At 39.3% G+C, this 22,225-nt stretch overlaps 1 protein-coding gene across 2 annotated transcripts in view; it reads right to left on the bottom strand.

The window, feature by feature from the left end:
* Nucleotides 1-1,841: 1,841 nt before the first annotated feature.
* RAB3C (RAB3C, member RAS oncogene family) overlaps nt 1,842-22,225 on the bottom strand; it is a 297,175-nt gene continuing 276,791 nt past the window's right edge. For both annotated transcript variants that reach the window (XM_082725945.1, XM_082725944.1), the window contains exon 5: nt 1,842-9,839. In XM_082725945.1, coding sequence (XP_082582071.1) covers nt 9,652-9,839 — 188 coding nt within the window. In that variant the 3' untranslated portion in view covers nt 1,842-9,651. The remainder of the gene's footprint in view (nt 9,840-22,225) is intronic.

A 22,225-nucleotide genomic window follows, 5' to 3' on the forward strand; every position in this document is an offset into this window, starting at 1 on the left:
TTTTAAGAGATAGACAAAACATGAAAAAATGGAGAATACAGTTTTTAGTTGAAACTGTCTGAAGCTTAGAATTCATAAGCAAGAAAGTCCAGTGTTAAAGGACTGTGGACATAAATAGATTAGGAAGAAAAGTTGGGAAGCTGAGACTACCTCTCCACTAGACTAATGAGTCTTTGGATATCGTGGTTGTGGGGTGAAGTAAGATATCCAAAGAGTGACTGTTGTAAAGGAAGTATCCAACGACCAGAGCCTATTATGAGACCTTTTCTTTAGAATATGTTTTTTCTGAGTCCTATAGGAAGCCTATCACCTTCCAAGAGTAACAGGTATATTCTTCTCATGCCTACCTTGTTGATGCCATTGACAAAGAGTCACACAGAAGCTTCATTTTTAAAATTAATTCAAACTCAGCAGTTATTACTAAGGTAGTAAGGTGAAAGTAGAGGGAATTTCTGCTAAAACCTTTTGGAACTGGTTTGTCCCCATTAACCTCATAATCACCAGGAAGCATGTATAATCCTCTTGAAATCTTACAGTGGCAAGAATTTTACCTCTTTATCTGGGGAGCAGAGGACTATTATCTAAAAAATGTATTTCAAACATTTTAAGGAAGACGGTTTTTGATGAGACCTCTTAAAATGATTTTTTAAAAAAAAGAGATTGTTTATTTTAGAGAATGTGCATCAGTAGGGGTTGGGGAGGAGCAGAGGGAGAAGGAGAGAATCTCAGGCAGACTCCACACTGACACAGAGCCCAACAGAGGCTCAGTCTTATGATGCTGAGATCATGAGCTGAGCCAAAACCAAGAGTCAGATGTTCAACTGACTGAGCCACACAGGGGCCCCCAAATGAAACAGATTCCTAATGTTCAGTTGTTAGATGCACATATTAGGGAATATTACATTAATTAATTGTTGGTAATTCATATTAACTTATAAATTTCCTTTTATTACAACTATATGAGTTCACGGAGGGTCAAAGAATACGTCTTACATATGAATGTTGACAATAACTGGAAACCTTTGGATTTTGTTTTGTTTTGTTTTCCTTGATTTGTATGCTGTCCGTTTTGTGTACCCAGGTAGGTGAGATTCCTATCACTGAGTTTGGTTTAGGAAGGTATTTTGACCCATGTGGACCCATGTGAGTATTCCTGTGTCTTCACTTGGCTTCTACTTACCCAAGAGTCTGGAAATGGCACCGGGAATACATTTAGAAGAAAATATCCAGAAAGAGAGTTAATAGCACAATTAGATCACTAAGAGATCTTGAATTACTAGATCTACTGTGTTGCAAATAGATTGATGGCAGGATGCTTCAGCATGCCCCAAGGTCCAAGACCAAGATGCTGTACAGCATCTGAAGCATTACTATACCATGCGCCACACATTAAACAGACCCACACTATTTACACATCCCATACACATGGTGTTCCTAGACTGTGCTAGTAGGATACCCATATGATCACTGGACCCTGAACTCCAGATACAGGGTAAATAGTGACCATGTAGAAAAGGTGACTTGAATACGCTGATAGCTACTCTTGGTTCTACAACCAAGAGTTTTAGGACTCTGGAATGTAGTCATTCATGTACTAAACAGTACTTACCTTCAAAGATTACATATATTAGAATTAACTCCAATGCCTAAATCCAAATCCACATTAGAAAACCATAGGCTAAAATAAAAATGTGTTGGCATTCTTCAGTTCAAGCTCATCATTGTCCCTAGGATTACAGGAGAGGAAGGTAACGAGAAATGGAAACAGGCATCCTAGGACCATAATAACAATTGAAAGGAAATGGAAAAATTCATCAGACTAAGGCTGAGAAATTCATGAATATAGTCGTCTCTTAGATATTTATTGTAATCTCCAAAAAATAAAACCAGAGTAAAGCCAAAGAACAAAAACCACTTTCTATATAGAATTCACATATAAACTTAATACCTAATAGAGCACATACTGTTTTTACACAATTAATTTCAATAAAGAAAACTTCACAATGTGAATACTTCGTAGCTTTAAACCCAGACAAGAGCTCCTGTGGAAACATAAAGAGTCACAATATTTGCTGTGCAGCTGTTAGTTTTCAACTACATGTCACAATCACTATATGAAAACACTAAGCTGTTACTCAAGAGTTTCTAAAGAAGAGCTCCCCTGTATAGTCACTGAGGAGCCAGAAAGTGCCTGGTTACAAAGGCAGGTCTTCACCTGTGCATTTCCCAAGACCCTTGATGGGAAACATGGGACTCCAGGAAAATCTCTGGGCATACATCTTTCCGGTTGGCATTGGATTATGCAATGTTTCGTGGTTTGGTGCATGGGCAAGATGTCTAAATCAGCTGTTCTAATGTGACTTTAAAGCCAGTTGTGTTCTGTTGTGCAGTCTGGGGCTGCTCAACAGAGGACTGTGTCAGTGTTGCAGCTTGTCTTCTTCATGAGGACAAAAGCCCGAGAGAGGTGTTGATAGGGCCAGCTGGGCTCTCTACCGAAAAACAAGGATCTTGAGCTGCCCCCACCGTCACCTTTTCATTCACAGGGAACATAAGGTGACCTTTCCCATTTATTGTCTGGCAAAATCTCATTATCAAATTTTTGCTGGGATCACATTCTTGAATGTTCCAGTTGTTGGAGGTCCCTCATTTTCTATGCTCCTATGTCCATGCGTAATTTAGCATTTACATAATATCGTGGTATTTTCCCCCCGCCCCCGCTCATTCTTCAGTTTATTAGGGGTAGGAACCACAGCTCTTCCCTGTTTGATTCCCACAGCACTGAGCTCTTGGTATTCAGTAATGGTGATGACTGACTAAACATTTAAACACGCTCTTAAATTATTATTCTAATGTTGGCTACATGCTTACGTTTATCTTTTTTTTTTTTTTTAATTTGGCACAAAGTCATCCGTAATCTCCCTGCTTCTCCCACATTCACATGACTTTTTCAGTCAGTTTGAGAACTGAGTACAAATTTCATGCTATCATCTTTAAAATAGGGCCACACATTACTGATGGTAGCCCAAAGCCATTTAATATGATTGGCACAGCCTCACCTGTCAGTTTCAGGCCACTGCTGTAGAAAGAGTGGAAGGCTTCTTATGATGTACAGATGGCCAAAGTTATCTAAAACCAAGTGAACAAGTCATAACCTTTCTTCCTAATGGTATCATGATTTACTCTGCTAACTAAATGAAAAGGCAAAGCACAGTATTAAAATGAGTGCTTTACTTTTAAAGTTAAAATGGCAGATAGGAATTTAAGGTAGGTGACCCACTTCAAATTTCATATAAATAAACACTTAAAGAGTTTTTAGTAATCCAGCACCCAGGCCTATTTTTTTTTTTTTTTTTTTAAATTTTGCATCTCACTTAAGTCCTAGGCCACCAATTACAAGATTAACCAAGGGGGTTTGAGGATGAGTTTAGGAGTTTCTGTCGAAATACCAAAGCAACTTAAGAATTCTGACTTTTGTTTCTCCTATATCACCAGTGTGGACAATTGAGAATTGAAAGTGAATATAACATTAACTACAACTTAAAAAGACATCAATATTTTAGAATCCCCAGGGTTGACAATGTTCACTTTGCAAACAAAATACAAGGCTGAACAACAAAATAAACACACAAATGCAAGAAGAAAAATTCTTAGAACACGTAATCAGCATTTCTGAGAAGAATAAATAAGACTTTACCTTATGTGCATATTTTTTCTTAGGTATCTAAATTAGCTTCTTTTAAGAGATTTCTGGATTTAAGAAAGGAATGCCTATATAAAATAAATGAACATCCATTCTGTCTTAAAAATAAAATCCACAATTCTAAAGCGCAAAATTGACATATATTTGCAGATACTAAGTGTTTGGTTTTATAGGAAAAAAATTACTTTGAAATAGGCACGGAGGAGTTTCACATGACACCAATAAGGTATATTTACTGTATAAATTGCACCACTAGACAAATACAGCTACAAGAAATAATTTGAATAAGTTACACAGCCATCAAAGCATCTCACACATTCATTATAATTCACTCTTTCACGCTAGTTTATATACACTGAGTAAGTCATTAAATATTGCACTTATTGGCCCATGAACCCTCAATTATGAGGTGTTGAAAAATAGAAAACAAGTCTATTTTTATAACATATTTTCATGCAACATTTAAGACATTTCAGTTCCACAAACACCATTAAATAGTTGTACATTTGGACAGTCCAACGGTATCACATCACGTCTGACATCAACAATATATTAACAGGAATTACAGGAAGTTTTCATTTAGCATACATCCTAGGGCTGATGAAACAATGCAGGGAAAACCATCCTACTGACACAGCAAACAATCCCCAGTTTCACTTGTATGAGGAGCATAGAACCACTAGACAGGTGTATGTCACGCTCACATCCCTGAAAGGCTGGGTGCCTGTGTGGCTCATGTTCCATTTGTGCCCTTAAGAACAGCATTCGTGAACCTAAGCAATCCCTACCCCAAACGTGAATATGGAAATATGGCCAATAATAATAATAATAATAACAACCCACAGCCAACTCTCAGTTGTCCACTACGAAGGAAAGTACGAGCACAAGTGAATGAAAATACACAGGTAAACCACCAACCTCACTTCAGCAGATACTGACTGGTGGAAACTCCACCAATAATGGTACTGATGGCAGGTAAATGGTGAAATTTTGAGTCTCATCTCCTGTTCTTAGTCCTGTCGTTCAGTGAGAGGAAACTGCTTTAAAAACTGTAATGAAAAATAGTATCAGGAAGTGGAAAAGAGAACCACAACTGGAAAGTTCAGTTTGTCTCCCAGCTAGGTGTTCTGAGAGAGGTTTTGAACTCTTTTTTTTTTTTTTTTTTGTCTAGAACATTAGCAAAATGCATTTTTCTCTATTTTTGATGAAAATTATGTGTGCAAACATACAAATCAGTGTAAAGTATCTATTTTGTAGATCTTTTTAAACAAAATGTTTTAGTTACAGTTGGCACACAACGAAAGCTCCTTTTCCCCTGGTGCTGAGAAAGCACCATATATGAAAATTTCCCTTTATAAAAAGATGTGTGTGTGTGTGTGTGTGTGTGTGTGTAGAGGGTCAACACCATGTAGGTGGCCCAAGTGTAAATATTTAAATCTACCAAAAGGAATTATTTGTTTGCTGGAGTGTCAAGCATTTCTGTAAAGGTCTTCCAGACAAACTACATTTATTCATGAAATAGCAATAACAATAGGTACATATATTTTAGATAAATTCCCTGGACCTTGTTGCTGCCCTCTTAGGGGATACTGTATTTCCTGTATTTCTATAATCTGGAGCCCTGTAGGTACATTATAGGGAGAACAGGTTTTGTTTTGTTTCTTGTCATCATAAACTTTGTCTTTGATCCAATTTATTCCAATTCCTTCCCGAATAATAAACATGTTTATGTCTTTAAGGGGCTTTGGTCAAAAAATGACTTTAAATACAAAGCAATCCAGAAAGCTGATCCTACTGGTTCAGCTCAGTGGAAGGACTTCCCCAACTTACTAGGAAACCATGCAAGTGTAGGTAGTCGACACAAATGGGCAAAATGAAACTGTGCCGTGGAGGTGGCATCTTCTGGTGGGGGCTGGGGGGATGAAAAAGGCCACGAGGGTCAAGCGGCTCACATGCTACCCTGACCTAGCACATTGGGTGAGCATACACACAGAGGAACAGAAGGTTTGAGTTACCAGTCATGCAATGTTCCTAAGTTAGAGAGAGGAACCTTCAGACAAAAGAAAGGCCACCTCCTAAGTATTCCTCACCAACAACACCTGATTGAGCATTCCAACAGTAGATGCAAATGTTTAACACTTTTTGGTCTGGAAAGGGTTTTAGTCCTGACTACACGGTCAGATTTAGCTCACAGTTTTTCACCTGCAGCGGTTACCTCAGCCTTGAGAGACCTTGGTAGAGTCTGGAGACATTTTAAATACAGTCTGACAAATGCTACCTGGTCAGCCTCAGGAGGCAGAGAACATCCTCCCTGTGCACTAAGATACACAGCAACCCGAGCCCATCATGATGAGCCTCTGGGAACACACTACCACACTTGGAAACTCAGGTCGCTTTATGGAAGTTCCGTTGATAATGGAATATTTTACTTTAAAAAATACATGAAAGTCTGCGTTCAGCATAGACATAGAATTAGTTTGAATTGGTCCCTGGAAAAGGAGTCATGTGCTCAACAAAAGGACTGGAACTCATCTGGATAAGAGTGAAGTAGATGCAAGTGTCCATACTCACTATGTATTTGGGTAGATGGGGGTTTTGGATTAGTTTGGTTATAATTTTTAGAATTTATGCTTCACATTTATCATAACCATGTGGCAGTTTTCTGCTATGACTGAAGGCATCACTAAAGGCATCATCGCTCACCTGAGAGATAACAATCTTAGCACTCAGTTACCAGGCAGCAAAGGGATACTGACTTGAAGTGAACCTCAGCGGGAACTCTTAGAATCTACTGACAGGTTCACCAAGGCAGTAGAAGTTGTTCTGGAAGGGGAGAGGGAGGAGGAGAGGGAGGCAGCAATGAGCTGAGCTACCGTTCAGAAGCAATTGTTCTTGGGTTCCTGAACCATGGGATGTGGCACTTAAACTGCCATCTTAGGACTTCAGAAAGGTCATGCACCTTCTACATCCATTCACATTCCCCAACACCAAATGCCCATCCACTCTGATGGTCGCTGAATACATGCAGAATTTTCCAGTCTAGGTTTTCAATTGTATGAAGAATGGAAAGGAAGGTACCAACACCAAAGCTCTTGGAAGTATTTGCTCAACAATCAGGGTTTGTCTCTAAAAAACTGCAGGGGTGAGGGTGGTGAGAAGGTGGGCAGCAGAGAAATTCATTCTTGAAAAATAATGGAATCATACAATAAAAGATGGGTGTTAAAGAGTGTACACATTTACACAAGCATGTACTTTAAGGTATCTTCATCTTTAAAATACAAATATAGTTGGCCGTTATTTAGGCTGTAGTGGGAGTTGGAGACAATGTAGGAGGTTAAGTGTGTATATGTGTGTGTGTTGGTGCAAAAAGGCTACAAAAACCTTGCAGTTACATAGCTACAAATTTTAATAGTTTGATGACAAGAAAACCACACTGTGGCTTTACCTCTTACAACAAAAATTTAACTTTAAAACTAAAATCTCTTCATGAAATGAGGAATAGAGAGTTTTCTCTTCCCACAAGCTTTATAGCAGGACTGTAGGTGTGCATTTACCTGAGCTCTGTGACAATCCATTCTGGAAACTTCTCAGTGAAATTCACACCAGCATGGGAGCTTTGGAACAGAGAATGAACTAGGAAGTTTCATCCACTTCCAATGAGGGCTGGAAAATGGAAAGTATCCAAAGTTCTTTGGCTTTGACACTTGCCCTCATGCTTCCCTGACTGGAATTAAAGTAGTTCAGCATAGGCATGCCTGACACCTACATGTGACATAGGCTTTTGACTTCGTTTTTTGGTTGTAGAGCCAATTAATGTCATTTGCAATGATGTCTTCAGGGAAGGGGTTTACACAAAAGTAAAACACACCTCTTGACCTTCCACTCTTCTCACCTTGATTTTGCTTGCCCCTATACAATACTCCATAGAGGAAGAGGCTTGTAAGAGCCCTCTGAACATCATACTTAAGTCCTTGGCATCTGCATTATACATGGGAATGGGACTCAGAGGCCAGGAAACTTTTCTTGGCCTGTTTCATACGAAATTAAACAAGTGAGTTTTAACAACTTTGACCTTGATCCTGCCCACATGTTGAACTGGTTACAGAAATACTGTTTTTTCATGCAAATAGGCTTCTGTTGCAAACCGGTCTGCTTTGTTTGCCACCCTTGCTTTGTCCTGCCCTTCACTGAAAGTTCTTCGATTTTTGAAGTTCATTGGTCTATTAAAATGTAAAACATACTCAGGCCTGCCTTGCAGGATGCCAAAGTGGAGACTGATTACAAATGCATGGGTTTTAAGCTCAAGGTGAGAAATGACCTGGGTTTGTTGAAAACATCCCGCATGTACTCTTCTGTAAGTTTCATCTAACTTAGTAATAATGTATACAACCTAGTTCCTTGACTTGGAGATGGTTATTATCCCACAACACACTTACCTACCAGTAACCTTGCTCCAGAGACTTATACCCAAAACTTTCCCAGGAACTGTGTCTAGTTATGGAAAGAGGAAAAAAATTCTTGAACATAACCACCAATGCAGGGCAACAAGAAAAATCACCCTAATGAAACTGTCCTTCTAAATCCACCAGTCTGTGCCTGCTGCCTTCCTCAAGTCTAGTATACTGCACTGTTACGGATGCCAGTTTCCTTCGGCAGCTCAATTAGAACAGCTGGTGAGATTTGGGGGCTTGTTATTCTCAGATGGTCTTAGAAAATCTGGGAGAAAAAAATGAGGGTATTCGAATGGTTTTCTCCCCCTGTCCCCACTCAATTGCTTCTGTGTCCTAAAGTGTTGGTTCAACTTTTCTTAACTCTAAAGAGTGTTCTCTCAGTAAGGTAAGCACCTGTAAAACTTACAGAATGCAGATGGAGATGCTTTATAATTGGGAACAATGGGATTGAAAAAGACTACAGATAAAAATTCTTTTCCTCAACTTTAGAGCCATTGGGATTTTTAAAAATTAATCTATTGAGTAAAAGAAGTAAGGTGAGGGGTGAACAGAAGGCACTGGTTGTGGAAGCAAGCGTCTATCCCACAGGAAGAGGGGCTCTAACAAACTTCAAATTCATCTCTATTCCATGCTTGAGTGATGGTTCCAGAAAGCCGGTGGGGATGGTGTGTGTATAGTGGGAGGCAGTTACTAAGGAATGGGGAAAGTCAGTCCTTTGAGAAGTCTGCAGCCATTCCTACTCTTCTTGGCTTAAAGCCTTCTTACGTAATGCCTTGAGCTGATGCCTATCATTCTGTCTGTCTGTCCTCAAATATTCCAAACATTGGGCAGAAATAGTGGCACCAAGAGCCCTGCATTAGGGCCACTGTTTATGTACATAACTAAATTAAGAAGGTGGATTAAACTGGAACTAGATTTAATCTCTAAGAAAATTTGCAAGGGTTTCAAATACAGTATTCCTATTTCTTTATAGTCAGTGGTCTCCTTAGTTATTAGTAAGACTGAAAACCAGACACATTTCCTGAACAGTTAAACTGATGGGACCCATGATGGGCTCCTGAGATCTCCTCTTACCCGCACCCACCCACCCCCAGCCCCATACAAGCAATTCCTTGGTTATCATCCTTACAAGTGAATCGCAAATTTGAACCCGAGGCACGAAATTCAGTGGTAGTGAAATTACAGTCTGAGGTCCCAGCAGTAGCTTAATTTTGAGAAGAAATCTGAAACAAAAAGAGCCTACAAAGACGAGTAACAAATTACATGCAAATATCAGATGTTTATAGATGGATAGTCCTTACAAATTTGAGATCACATATTTGCCACATATTAACACGGGAAATCTTCCACGAATTGAATGCGTATGAGCCATTGACATCAAAGATTTCCCTCAAGTAATTACTAGGCAGTAGAAATGAAGGTTAATCGACCATTTATAAACGCTGTTGGTTGGTGATGGGCCCCCTCCAGCTGCCTGTGTGTGTGTTGTGGGGGGGGACATTAACAGCCACAGTTGGGCTGTGGCGGAGGAGGGCTTTCCTTGAGTCTTGTGTTCTGCTTGGCGGCAGTGATGGCCGGATCCGTCTCCAAACTCTCGGACATTTTGTCGCAGATGATATCCACAAGACGCTCAAATGTCTGCTTGACATTAATGTTATCCTTGGCACTTGTTTCAAAAAATTCAAACCCTGGAAGAAACAGGGAGAAAGACAGCTTGGTGATTTTACACTTCTGCTGAAAGTATATGGGACTTGATGATGGTTTTTCCCTGGGGGCTGGGGCAGACAGAAGATGTGGACCCAAGATGCGATTTGAGCAAATGCTGTCTTCTTGCTACCAAGTCTTTTGTTCACAGCTAGAGTGACATTTGATTTTTCCCTGTCAATTTATTTACGAATTGAATGAACCACCACCACTAAATCTCTTCACAAAAACTTATTCATAAAATCCTCCACCCTGAGTCTGTCTCTGCCCTCCTTTCCTCCAGCTCTGAGCCACCAGGAAGCTTCCTGCAATCTTTTTTAAGATATGTAATTGGGCATATTTTCCTTATCCCTTCTCAGATTCGTCATAATTTTCCATGCGCATGTTTTCATTAACTTGAGGCTTAGAAGAATTCATCTGTATGTTCTGCTGTGCGGACTGCCTCACCACACTCCCTGGTGACTCCTCCTGAGTCTGAGGCTCAGCTTTTGGGAATGTTTCCGTACTGAACTGGACACAAGGTGGCACTAAAGAGTCTGTGGGTTAACCTTAAATGCGCTTCAACCTCTGTTTGGAAAATTGTGTGTCCTGTTAGGTGAACAGCTCTCTGTGGCTTTGGTGCATATTTTTCTGGAGCTTCTATTCTCTATTCTATGCTCTATCAGCAGCAGTGTTTTTACTGGCATCTGGAAAAAGACACCTGATATATATCAAAGGCGCTGCCAGAATTGTAAGAAGGTACCGAAGAGGTGGTCCCAGTTGCACACTTCTCCCCATCCCTGTACCTGGGCAGAAGCAGACTCAAGCTGCTGTTCTGGATACAGTCTTATCACTATTGTTTGCCTTCACATTCCACGGGCTCAGCTTGCCAGTTAGTTGCCATGACAACCTCCCAGTCCATTCAGGGGACTTTGATTTAGGATGTGCTGGGCAGGACACAAAAACGCTTTCCTAATCCATTCTGAATTTTACGCCCTATAAATCCTTCTGGTTACATCTGGCCCTATCTCAGAGGAGCCACATGGATTCAGAATGATTAAATCATGTGATTTCATCTCAGCTCTTGGGACCCAAGGAGGGGGGGGAAATAGACTCATATTTTACATTCATGTCTAAACCCTCTGATAACCCAGAAATACTTTGTTGGTCATCCTCAGTATTATTTAAAATTAGTAGTTCTCTGGAGTTAAAATTTCTAATTTAGTTATGACAGATGAGTGGTTAGAGGACTATATATGAGCTTGAATTCCGTTAGCTAGTGTGTATTCTATTTTTCCCTGTGTTTTAACAATTGTAGGGTTGGAGTTAAAGGAGCATGAGTGGGACTGTAAAATTTCACTGGATAATTCAGAACCCCCTTTGGCTTGTAGTTTGCTTTCATTATAGCTCTGAAAAACTCTGGATTTCTTAGCAGAAAACACAAATATAATTCTCTTTCCTAATGTTTTTACAGTCTATAGAGCTCTGTCATTTGTCTTACAACAATTTGATCCAGATTTTGGAGAACTCAGCTGTGGATCTCAACCATATCCTTATTGCAAAGATGTTAGAACTACTTTTCCCAGTGCTAAGTGAAGGATTCTTTAAGTCCCAAGATACTAAAACCCTACTGCATTAGTTAAGACCCTGAATAAGACTTGAGAGAAAACATCCGCTAACTGGGCACAAAAGTTTCATGTCCAGATTCAATTCTCTCATCTCTTCTGCTAACACTTAGTTTTCTTCCTAGTGCTATTGGAGAAGGCACTGAACTTGAAGGTATCATAAAAGATTTGGCCATCGTGATGAAACGGTAACCCAGGTAAGCTTTTGTCAGATGGGATTCCTTAAACCTGGGCTTTCGGACACACTTTGCTGCTGGTGTACAGCTTCAGGTCAGTAAAATTATCTCTATCCCAAGGGCCAGAGTGCTCTCAGGGGTTTATAAGAGTTTCGAATAGAAGAGGGTGCCACGGTATGGAAGCAAGATGGATTATCAGTTGGAAGATAGGAAATCTAAGTCTACTACCAAGTCATGTTTTTAGTGTCCCGTTATTTATGACATGTGCCTTACTTCGTTTACAGAGAGAGCTATCACAAGGCTCAAATGAGAAAATGTGTATACAGGTTCCCAGCCAACCAGATGCTCCTCTGATAATACTAGTAATAGTAAACACACACACAGTTGAATGGTTAGCATTTAACAGGTACTCTTCAAAGCCCTTAATATACTGTAACTCATTTTATCCAGGAGGTGGTGCTAGTACTGAAAAAATTCACTGGTTAGACAATGGAGGCACAAGATTGTCAAGTAGTTTAGTTCAAACATCTTTTTTGCTCAGCTGGCTTTGGGCTACTAAACTGGCTACTGCTCCTCCATATACCTACAGAAGTAAGCAGTTATTGGATTCCAGCTGAATTTTAAGTTCTACGCTAATTAAAACTGTACTATATATAAACTTTTAACATTTAAGTAATTAGGAAACAATTAAATAGATTTAATAATGACTGAGAAAAACGACTTTTCTTAATGATATCAAGGTGGCCATCAGGCCAGCTGCACTGGCAGATTGCCTCACCAAAGTGAATTTTTGGATTTCCCCAGTGTATCTAAGTCTTAAAAAAAAAAAAAAAAAAAAGCACATAACTGAATTAAGAAACACTGTATTGCTTAAAATTGTTAACCACCTGAACTTACAGTGAGTATTAATCTTTTTGCGACGTTGATGGATGCTGAGAAGTGGGGTGGCTGACAGTTTCTTAAGACAACAGTGAGGTCTGCATTATCAGTGGACTCTTCCATTCTAGAACAATTTCTCTACAGCATGAGATGCTGTTTGAAAGCATTTTACCTGTAGCACTTTTTTGCACAATTGGAGTCCATGCTCTCAAGCCCTGTCACAGCTTTGTAAACACAGTTGGTTGAAATGACAATGGGCTTACAATATAACAACCTTAACAGTATCCTCAGTAGGAACAAATTTCACTTCAAACCCTTTTTTTGCTCATCCCAAAGAAGCAACTCCTCTTCAAGTTTGACCATGAGATTGCAAAATTTAGTCATATCTTGAGGTTCCTCTTCTAATCGTTGTTCTTTTACTATTATACAAATCTCCATGGTTACTTCCTCCACTTTAGTCCTGAGCCCAAAGTCCTCCATGAGGAGTGTAATAAACTTCTTGCAAACTCCTCTTAAGGTTGATACTCTGTTCTGATCTCTTCCCCTGAATCACCAATGTTTTTAGTGGTATCTAAAATGCTGTATTCTTTTCAGAATGTTGTCAATTCTGTGCCCAGATCCATTGGATGAATCACTATCTATGGAAAGTGTAACCTTCCAATGTAGAAGGCTTGAAAGTATCAGTGACTCCTTGATGGTGAGGAGACATGAAAACAACATTCATTTTGTGGCACATCTTCAACATAGTTCTTGGATGATTAGGTACATTGTCATGAGCAATACTATACATAAGCAATAATGTCCTGAAAGGAAATTTTTTTTCTGAGCAGTACTCTCAACAGGGGCTTAAAATGCTCCCTACACCATTTTGTGAGCAGATCTGCCATCATCGAGGTGGTGCTGTTCCTGGAGCATAGGCAAACTATACATAGTATAAATTTTAAGGCCCCTTAGACTTTTGAAATGGTAAATAAGCACTTTTCCATTATGGAGATGGCTTCTTCCCTTAAAGCCAGAAGCTAGCTGAAGTTGGTTTTTGACTTTTGCTTCTGCAGCTTCATTCTCAATTGTGCTTTGGCCTAATGGAATGTTGTGGCTGGTTTGATCTTCCCTCCAGACCACTGTAAGTTTTTCCCTATCAGCAATAAGCTGTTTGAATTTTCTTATCATCCGTGTATTCACTGGAGTAGCACTTTTAACTTCTGTCAAGATTTTGCATTCACAACTTGACTGTTTCATGCAAGAAGCCTATCTTTTGGCGTGTATCAACATAGGAAAGAAGACCTATTGCATGACTTCATTTGAGAGAAGGCCCCAAATGAGCTAGTTATTTACATAGAAGATCATGTTCACAGATAACTGTAACAAATACAATGAAAAAGTTTTCATGTTACACCAAGATCTGAGGAGATCAAATAGTTTTGGAAAAATGGTGCTCATAGACATGCTTGATACAGCATTGTAATAAAAGTAGCTTTGCCTCCATCTCTACGCTGTATTATAGATATAAAAGTTTCTGGAAATGATTATTGTACCATCTAGTTGTTTGGATTCAGGGCAGATCTAGGTTTACAGTGCCGTAAGTGATCCACTATCCAGCTGACTCATAATCAAGTCTTCGTGAAGCCACTCACACCCTACACCTCATGGATGTATAAAGCCCATGGCCTAAATCATAACAACAGATTCTAACACCTCACCCTTTATTCTTCTTTGTTGGATTTTCAGGGCCATCCCCTCTCAGTATTTTAATTTCAACTACAGCAAGGTGACCTTATTCTTAGAAATCTTGAACCAGTTTTTTTTTTTACTAACATGTAAGACCATTTTTAATTCACTAGGTAGGATAGTGTGGTTCTGGAGTTTAAGTAAGTAGCCCAAGGTTACACAGCAAGCAGACCATGAAGGCTCACAGAAATCTGATAAATAGGTTACTGATTTAGCTTCCAGGCTTCGACACCTGTCCCTTAAACTTCATCAGCCAGTATTCATAATGAATTCACATCCTCTGTCATTTTTCTTTCTTCCCTCATCAAAACCTTTCTAATTCCCAACTTGGATGAGTCTTGTGCTATACTCCAGTACATCTCTGGTTCATGTCTTTTCATGCCTGATTTCAAATGATGGTTCCTGCCCTTTCCAAAGGTTATTATAGGCACCACTGGACTTCACGTGTGACCTTATGCTTCAGTTCCACTTGACAATGAGGGACTCCACAGAAACAGGGAAATATTTTGTATGGAAAAATGGGCCAAAGGGAAAAAAGCCAAAATCAAACTGTGTTCTCCCTACTGTATATATTGTTAAAGGGGGCAGTAGAGCATGGTGATGCAAATCAGATTACACTCGAGCGCCCAAGAGTTGTAATCCTACAGCCTGACATTATGACATTGGACGGTTACTTGTATCTGTATTACCTGAATGGGTTATGTACTTCTATACTCCACCCCAGACATACTAAACTGGAATCACAAGCAGGGGCAGGGCCTAAATATGATTTCAGAGCTCCTTGGAAGGTTCTTTATGCACATGAAGGGTTAAGGTTCAATATTCTCTGTACACCCATGTTTGTAGCCTCATCATTCATGAGATAGAATGCAATGCAAATAGCCATTGACTGATGAGTAGATTAACAAAATGTGGTATAGAACTGGTAAAATGCATTACTCAGGTATAAAAGGAAACTGATACATCTGCCAAATGGACAAACCTCAATATTATCTCCTAGGATATAAGCCAGTCCCAAAAAGACAAATACTGTATGATTTCACTTGTGAAGTACATAGAATAGTCAGATACAGAAAGTGGAATGGTGGGAGCCAGAGGCTGTCAGGGAGGGAAAAAGAGATAACAGTTTCCATTTTGCAAAATTAAAGGAATTCTTGAGACCAGTTGCATAGCAAAGTGAATGTACTTGTTCACCTATATGCTTAAACATGGTAAACATCATGTGTATCTCTTTAGCCCAAATTAAAAATTTTCCATATTGATAAATGCCTACATGAAGAAACAAAAACTCTCTACTTACTTACTCCTCAGGGAACAAGAAAAAGAAAAACTGAAGACCAGTGTGAGCAGCAATAAATGGAATAGAGACTAAAAGCTGTTGATTTGAAGACAGAAAACAAAACTGACATGTAGCTAAACTCACCAAGACAAAAAGAAATAGAGCAAATACTGGAAACATAAAACCTACAAAACTAGAATGGTGAAGACGTAAGAACAAACCAATTAGTAGTACGGAGAATGTATCAGTAATCAAAACTTCCCCAAAAAAGAATGCCCCAAAGGCGAGGGCTTCACTGGTGGATTCTATCAAATTTTATTTTATTTTTTTAAAAGATTTTATTTATTTGACAGAGATCACAAGTAGGCAGAGAAAGAGAGGAGGAAGCAGGCTCCCCGTGGAGCAGAGAGAGAGCCCGATGTGCGGCTTGATCCCAGGACCCTGGAATCATGACCTGAGCTGAAGGCAGAGGCTTTAACCCACTGAGCCACCCAGGTGGCCATGGATTCTATCAAATTTTAAAGACAAATTCATGTCAGTCCTTCTTTAAACTCTTCCAAAAAATTCAAGAGGAGGAAATACTTCCAAGCTAACTTTGAGGCCAGCATTACTCTGCTATCACAATGAGGACACCAGAAGAAAAGAAAATTGCAGGCCCATATCCTCAACGAACATAAATCCCAAACCCCTCAAGACAATGTCAGCAAACCAAGTTACAATGCATAAAAAGAATTCTACTACAAAATCAAGTGCTTTATTCCAAGGAGGCAAGAATGGTTCACCATCCATTAATCAGTGTGCTACACCACACGAACAAAAAGCGTACAATTATTCTGTGAAGATGCAAATGCAGCACTGGACAAAATTCAGTATCCATTTATGATAAAACCTCTCGAGGTAGGTATTGAGGGAATGTACTTTAGCATCATAAAGGCCATATGTGACAAATCCACAAGTAAGATCACACTCAGTGGTGAAAAGCTGAAAGCTTTGCCTCTAAAATCAGGAACAAAGATGTTTTCTCCCACCACTTTTATTCAACATAGTATTAGAAGTCTTTGCCAGACTAAAAAGGCAAGAAAAAGAAAAGGCATCCATAGATGAAAAGAAAAAATAAAACTATTTGCAGAAGACAATGTACAACATGTAGAAAATCCTAAAGACTCCATCAAAAACCTCTTAGGACTAATCAGTGAATTCAGTAAAGTTGCATGATAATCTGTTGAATTTTTATACACAAATAACAAAATAGAGCAATTCAGGAAACACGCACAACAGAATAAAATACCTAAGCATAACCAAGGAGGTGAAAACTATAAAACATTGTCTTCATCGATGTGTTTGAACAATAAATGAGAAGATACTTTTTGGTCACGTAATTGGAAAAATATTCTTAATATGTCCAACCTTCTCAAAGAAATATATAAATTCAATGCAATCTCTACTAAAATCCTAATGCCACTTTTAACAGAAAAGTAACCAAGAGTCCTCACATTTACATGGACCTACAAAAGACCCTGAATACACAAAGCAAAACCTTGGGAAGAACAAAGCTTGAGGCATCATGCTACTTGATTTCAAACCATATTAGAAAGCTATGGTCATCAAAACAGTATGGTACCAGAATAAAAACAGGCAACTTGGTCAATGGAACAGGAGAGCTCAGAAATAAATCCACACATATATAATCAATTGTATATTCTTGGCTCATTTGTCATCAGTGGGAAGGGATTTCTTTGCAATAAATGGTGCTGGGAAAATTGGCCAACTTGCTATGAATGATTACAACTGGCTCACTAAATTGCATCATATACAAAAATAAACTCAAAATGGGTTAAAGACCTGACTGTAAGATCTGAAACCATAAAACTTCCAGAAGAAAACATAGGTGATCAATTCCTTGATGTCCGTCTTGGTGATTTTTTTTTTTTTAATCTGACGTCAAAAGCAAAGGCAACTAAAAATAAACTAGAGAGACTATTTCAAACTAAAACAACCTCTGCATAGTGAAGGAAATCACCAACAAAATTACACAATGCCCTACCAAATGGGAGAAAATATGCCCAAATCATAGATTTGACAAGGGGTTAATATATAAACTGTATCAAGAACTCCTACAATTCAATAGCAAAAAAGGAAACAATCGGAAGAGAATCTGAATAGACCATTTTCTGAAGAAAACAAATAAATGGTAAACATTAATATAAAGGGGATCAGCATCCATAGTCATTAGAAAAATGCAAATAAAACCCACAATAATGATCTCCCTGATATGAGGAAGTGGTGATGCAACATGGGGGCTTAAGTGGGTAGGAGAAGAATAAATGAAACAAGATGGTATTGGGAGGGAGACAAACCATAAGTGACTCTTAATCTCACAAAACAAACTGAGGGTTGCTGGGGGGAGGCGGTTTGGGAGAAGGAGGTGGGATTATGGACATTGGGGAGGGTATGTGCTTTGGTGAGTGCTGTGAAGTGTGTAAACCTGGTGATTCACAGACCTGTACCCCTGGGGATAAAAATATATGTCTATAAAAAATTAAAAAATTAATAAAAAAAATAATATCACTTCTCACTTCGCATAACAGCTAGTATCAAAAAAGTTTTGGTGAGGGAGTCCAGAAAAGGGAATGCTGATGCACCATTGGTGTAAACTGGTGCAGTCACTATGGAAAACAGTATGGATGTTCCTCAAAAATTTAAAGATACAGCAATTGTATTTCTACTTTCTAAGAAAAATGAAAACTCTAATGGACCCCATGTTTAGTGCAACCTTATTTATAATAGTTAAGTGCCTATGTATAAATAAATGGAAAAGGAAAATGTGTATTTTGGAAGGAAAAGGAAATGTGGAATGTTATTCAACAATATGAATCTTTGCCATTTGTGCCAACACCTGGATAGACTTCAAGGGCATTATACTACATGAATTAAATCTGATGGAGAAAGACAAATACCATATGATTTCACTTGTATGTAGAATCTAAAACAACCACCGAAAAACTCTCAAATACAAAGAACAGATTGATGGTTGCAAGACACACAGGGGACCGGTGGATTGGAGAGGAGTGAAGGGGGCTCAAAAGATCGCATTATAAAATTAAGAAGTGAAGGGATCACTATCTTCAAACACCACTGATGGGAATGGAAAATGACCCAGATCTTTAGAAAACAATGTATTCTTATATAGCAGTGGCTACTCTATGTTCTGAAATGCCATTTGTTTTCAAAAGATGTTCTGGGAAATTGAGTCTCTCTCTCCACCCCTAGGAAAATCATAAATGGCACCTGGGACACTTGGACTGTCTTCAACTTCACTTTGAAAAAAAAGTAAGAATTGCTATTGTTTCTATAAAGGGGAAGCAGTTCCTAAAATCATACTTTTCATTTAATTATTTAAGAAGTCTATAATTTGGGTTTAGGTTTCTTTTCTCAAAGTCCTAAATAAGACCTTTCAGTTCCAGATTTTAATTGCAACTCTGTGGAACTGGATGAACCAGAGTGGCAAAAAAGGTCATTCTGCTGCCAGCTGGGTGAAATTTGGGCCCAGAGTCCAGATTGCTGTGTAACAGGATTAGCTGGTGGTTAGCTTTCCAGAAAGAGTTCAGGAAGAGCCATCAATAAGGATTTGGATATACTGCCTCAAGAAGGGCCCCAGAAAGCCTTCTAAAGCTGGACAAAAGAAGAACTCAGCCAAAGGTTCATGATGCTACAGTAAGTATTCAAATATTCTAGTCTTTGAGTCCTGTCATTAGCCAGGCCTGACCAGATGGTACCTTTCTTCTGCTTTATCAGGATTCTAAATCTATGCAAGGGTTTGTATGATCTTGACAAATCACAGTGGGTGTAGAGAAGGTTTTGTCTTTGGCCTTTCCCACTCCAGACATGAGTTTAACATTCTCCATAGGTGGGAGAAGTTTAGCTTCAGCAGTACAAAGGACAATAAATGCAAAGGACAGCAGTACAATGACAGTAGCCTGTGCTATGACTGATCCTTTTGTGTGAAGGAAGTCTACCTCATCAACTTCCTCTGGTGCCATCCCTTCCTAGATGTATACCACCACCACACACACATTCAAATCATCCCTGTGCACTCCCTCTCTACTGTAGAGACTTGATCCAAGGTCCTTGCAAATATCCTCTTGAGATGGCTATGTATTCTGTTTGGCCCCCAAACTGGTAAACATTTAACATTTTTTTTTTTTTTTAAGTTTAAAAAAATTTTTAAATTTTTATTTGAGAGAGAGACAGTAAGAGACAGTATGAGTGAGGAGAAGGTCAGAGGGAGAAACAGACTCCCCATGGAGCTGGGAGCCCGATGTGGGACTCAATCCTGGGACTCCGGGATCATGACCTGAGCCGAAGGCAGTTGTCCAACCAACTGAGCCACTCAGGCATCCCAACCTTTAACATTTTGACCTAACCTTTAAAATAGTGATGTCACTCTAGAAATAACAAAGATGACAACATAGATCATTCTGAACTTTGCTCCCCTTGCATAAGGAGAACAACTAACAAACAATTACAGATGGAACAGATGCCTTTGGAGAATTCTAAAAGAAAGGGAAGAGGTTGAACAACCTCCTGCACCACAGAGATGAAGAAAGTCTGCATTAGAGAGCTAAGAGGAGTGGCTTCACATTATGGTCACAGGACTGCACTGTCCCTCACTCAGGCTGATGCAATACCATGCTCGAGGTCTCCTTGAACCTACAGTCTTTTGAGTGGAGAAAGAGAGGCCAGCATAAACATGGTAATTGCTTCTGGGAAGTCTCTGCTCCTGTCTTGCTCCACAGGAATTTTTGGAAAATAAGCATGGCTCAGTCACTGGGACTTTTACTGTGACAGAGAAGGGAAGAGGAGCTTCAATAACCGACACCCACATCTTGTTAGACTGAGTTCTACCTTAAGCATGCAAGTAGCAGTCCCCACCAGGAGCTTTGCTCATCTACATATGGTAGCATAGTCTGGCCAAGACACAAAGCAACCTGGGGGTCTGCCTGATCCAGGTTATCAAAGAGCTTTGAGGGTCTTGCAACTTGGCCTGCCCCATCTAAGCAGGGGAGCTTAGAAAGCTCAGAAGCTGCTTTGCCCCATTATGCTTAAGCAAAGAGTAAAATAGGCAGAGGTAATCCTGTGCTGAGTAAAGCTGGAGGCCCTCTCTGGCTTGGAAATAGGGGGCACAGGTCAGATTGAGTTAAGATCCCAATGTGAAGCCTTGGGGGCTTTAGAGCCAGTTCTCATAATGGGCCTTCTATTCCTATGCATTGTAACCTTCAGTTCACCTGACCGAGAAATGTAACCAGAGCACAAGAAAACTGCACAGACCATCCAACAGGTGTGCCTATGGTGGACCATGAATAGAGAGCACAGCCCATGGCTTTCCCTCTGAGCAGAGCAAATGAGTGGCAACATCTGGCCAAAGAATTCAGTGCACAATCTTGCACAATCTTGCCTGATTCAGACTTCCAAACAATATACTGTGCAGCCAAGTAGGCCCACCCTGCCAAGGCAGAGAAACTAATTCATTGTGCTATCTACCCTGAATATATAGTACTCAGTCCTGTCTTGCAAGCCTGATCAAAGAACCCACGTCAATGTGTAGTTCATCATACAGCTTCACAGGAGCGGGGAACCAAGGCAGCAGTCCTATCTAACTTTACTTAGAAGCACACATCCTGACCTCAGAGCTGGGGCAGTGAATTTGCCCCCAAAGAGACCCTAATAGCAAGCCCCATCAATCCAGGGTTATTATAAGCATACAAGTCCAAAACCACAACTGATTTGACTGGTGAAGAATGGTCTCTGTGAAAGTGAACCTGCACTCTCTGGAAAAAGAAACTGCTTACTCAGATTCACAGGTGAAAAGTTCCAATAATCAATCCTAAAGAAATGGAGATCTATGAACTGTCATACAAAGAATTCAGAATAGTTGTCTTAGAGAAGTTTTTGAACAGGAAAAAAAAAAGCACACACATACATAGAAGTAAAACTGAACAACCCAACAATGCATTAACAGAATACATTGAAAGATATAAAAACACTTACAAAATCCACAGAAATCTTAAAGTTGAAAAACATTGTGACCACATGTAAGGATTCAACAAAGAACTTCGAAAGCATAATCATGCTGAATTAAAATTCAAGAAAACAACACATTTGAAATTACCAAGTCAGAGGAATAAAAGGAAAAAAGAATACCTACAGGACTTAATTGACACAATCAAAAGAAATAGTATCTGCATTATAAGAATTCCAGGAGAAGAAAAAGAGAAAGGGACAGATAATATAAGAAATGGGCATCCAGATCCAGGAGGCCCAAAGAACCCTAAATAGATTAAGCCTGCTAGGGCTACACTGAGACAACTCTTCATTACTACAACTGCAGGAGAAAAGAGAGAAGTTACAGACAAGGGAAGAAAAATTATTATTTCTCAACAGAAACTTTTCAGACTAAGAGGGAAGAGGATGATATATTTAAAATATTCAAGGGAAAAAAATTATCAACCAAGAATTCTATATCCAGCAAAGGTATCCCTCACTAATGGCTAAAGACATGGCTGAAGAAACAAAAACAAATTTAATCAACACTAAACCTGTCTTAAATTCCAAAAGGAGTTTTCTGAGTGGTAAAGGATGCTAATTAACATCATAAAAACATCATAAAGTAGCTTAAAACTCACTGGTAGTGGCAAATACACAGT

The sequence above is a fragment of the Mustela nivalis genome, assembly GCF_964662115.1.
Source record: "Mustela nivalis genome assembly, chromosome: 3".
Taxonomy (NCBI): domain Eukaryota; kingdom Metazoa; phylum Chordata; class Mammalia; order Carnivora; family Mustelidae; genus Mustela; species Mustela nivalis.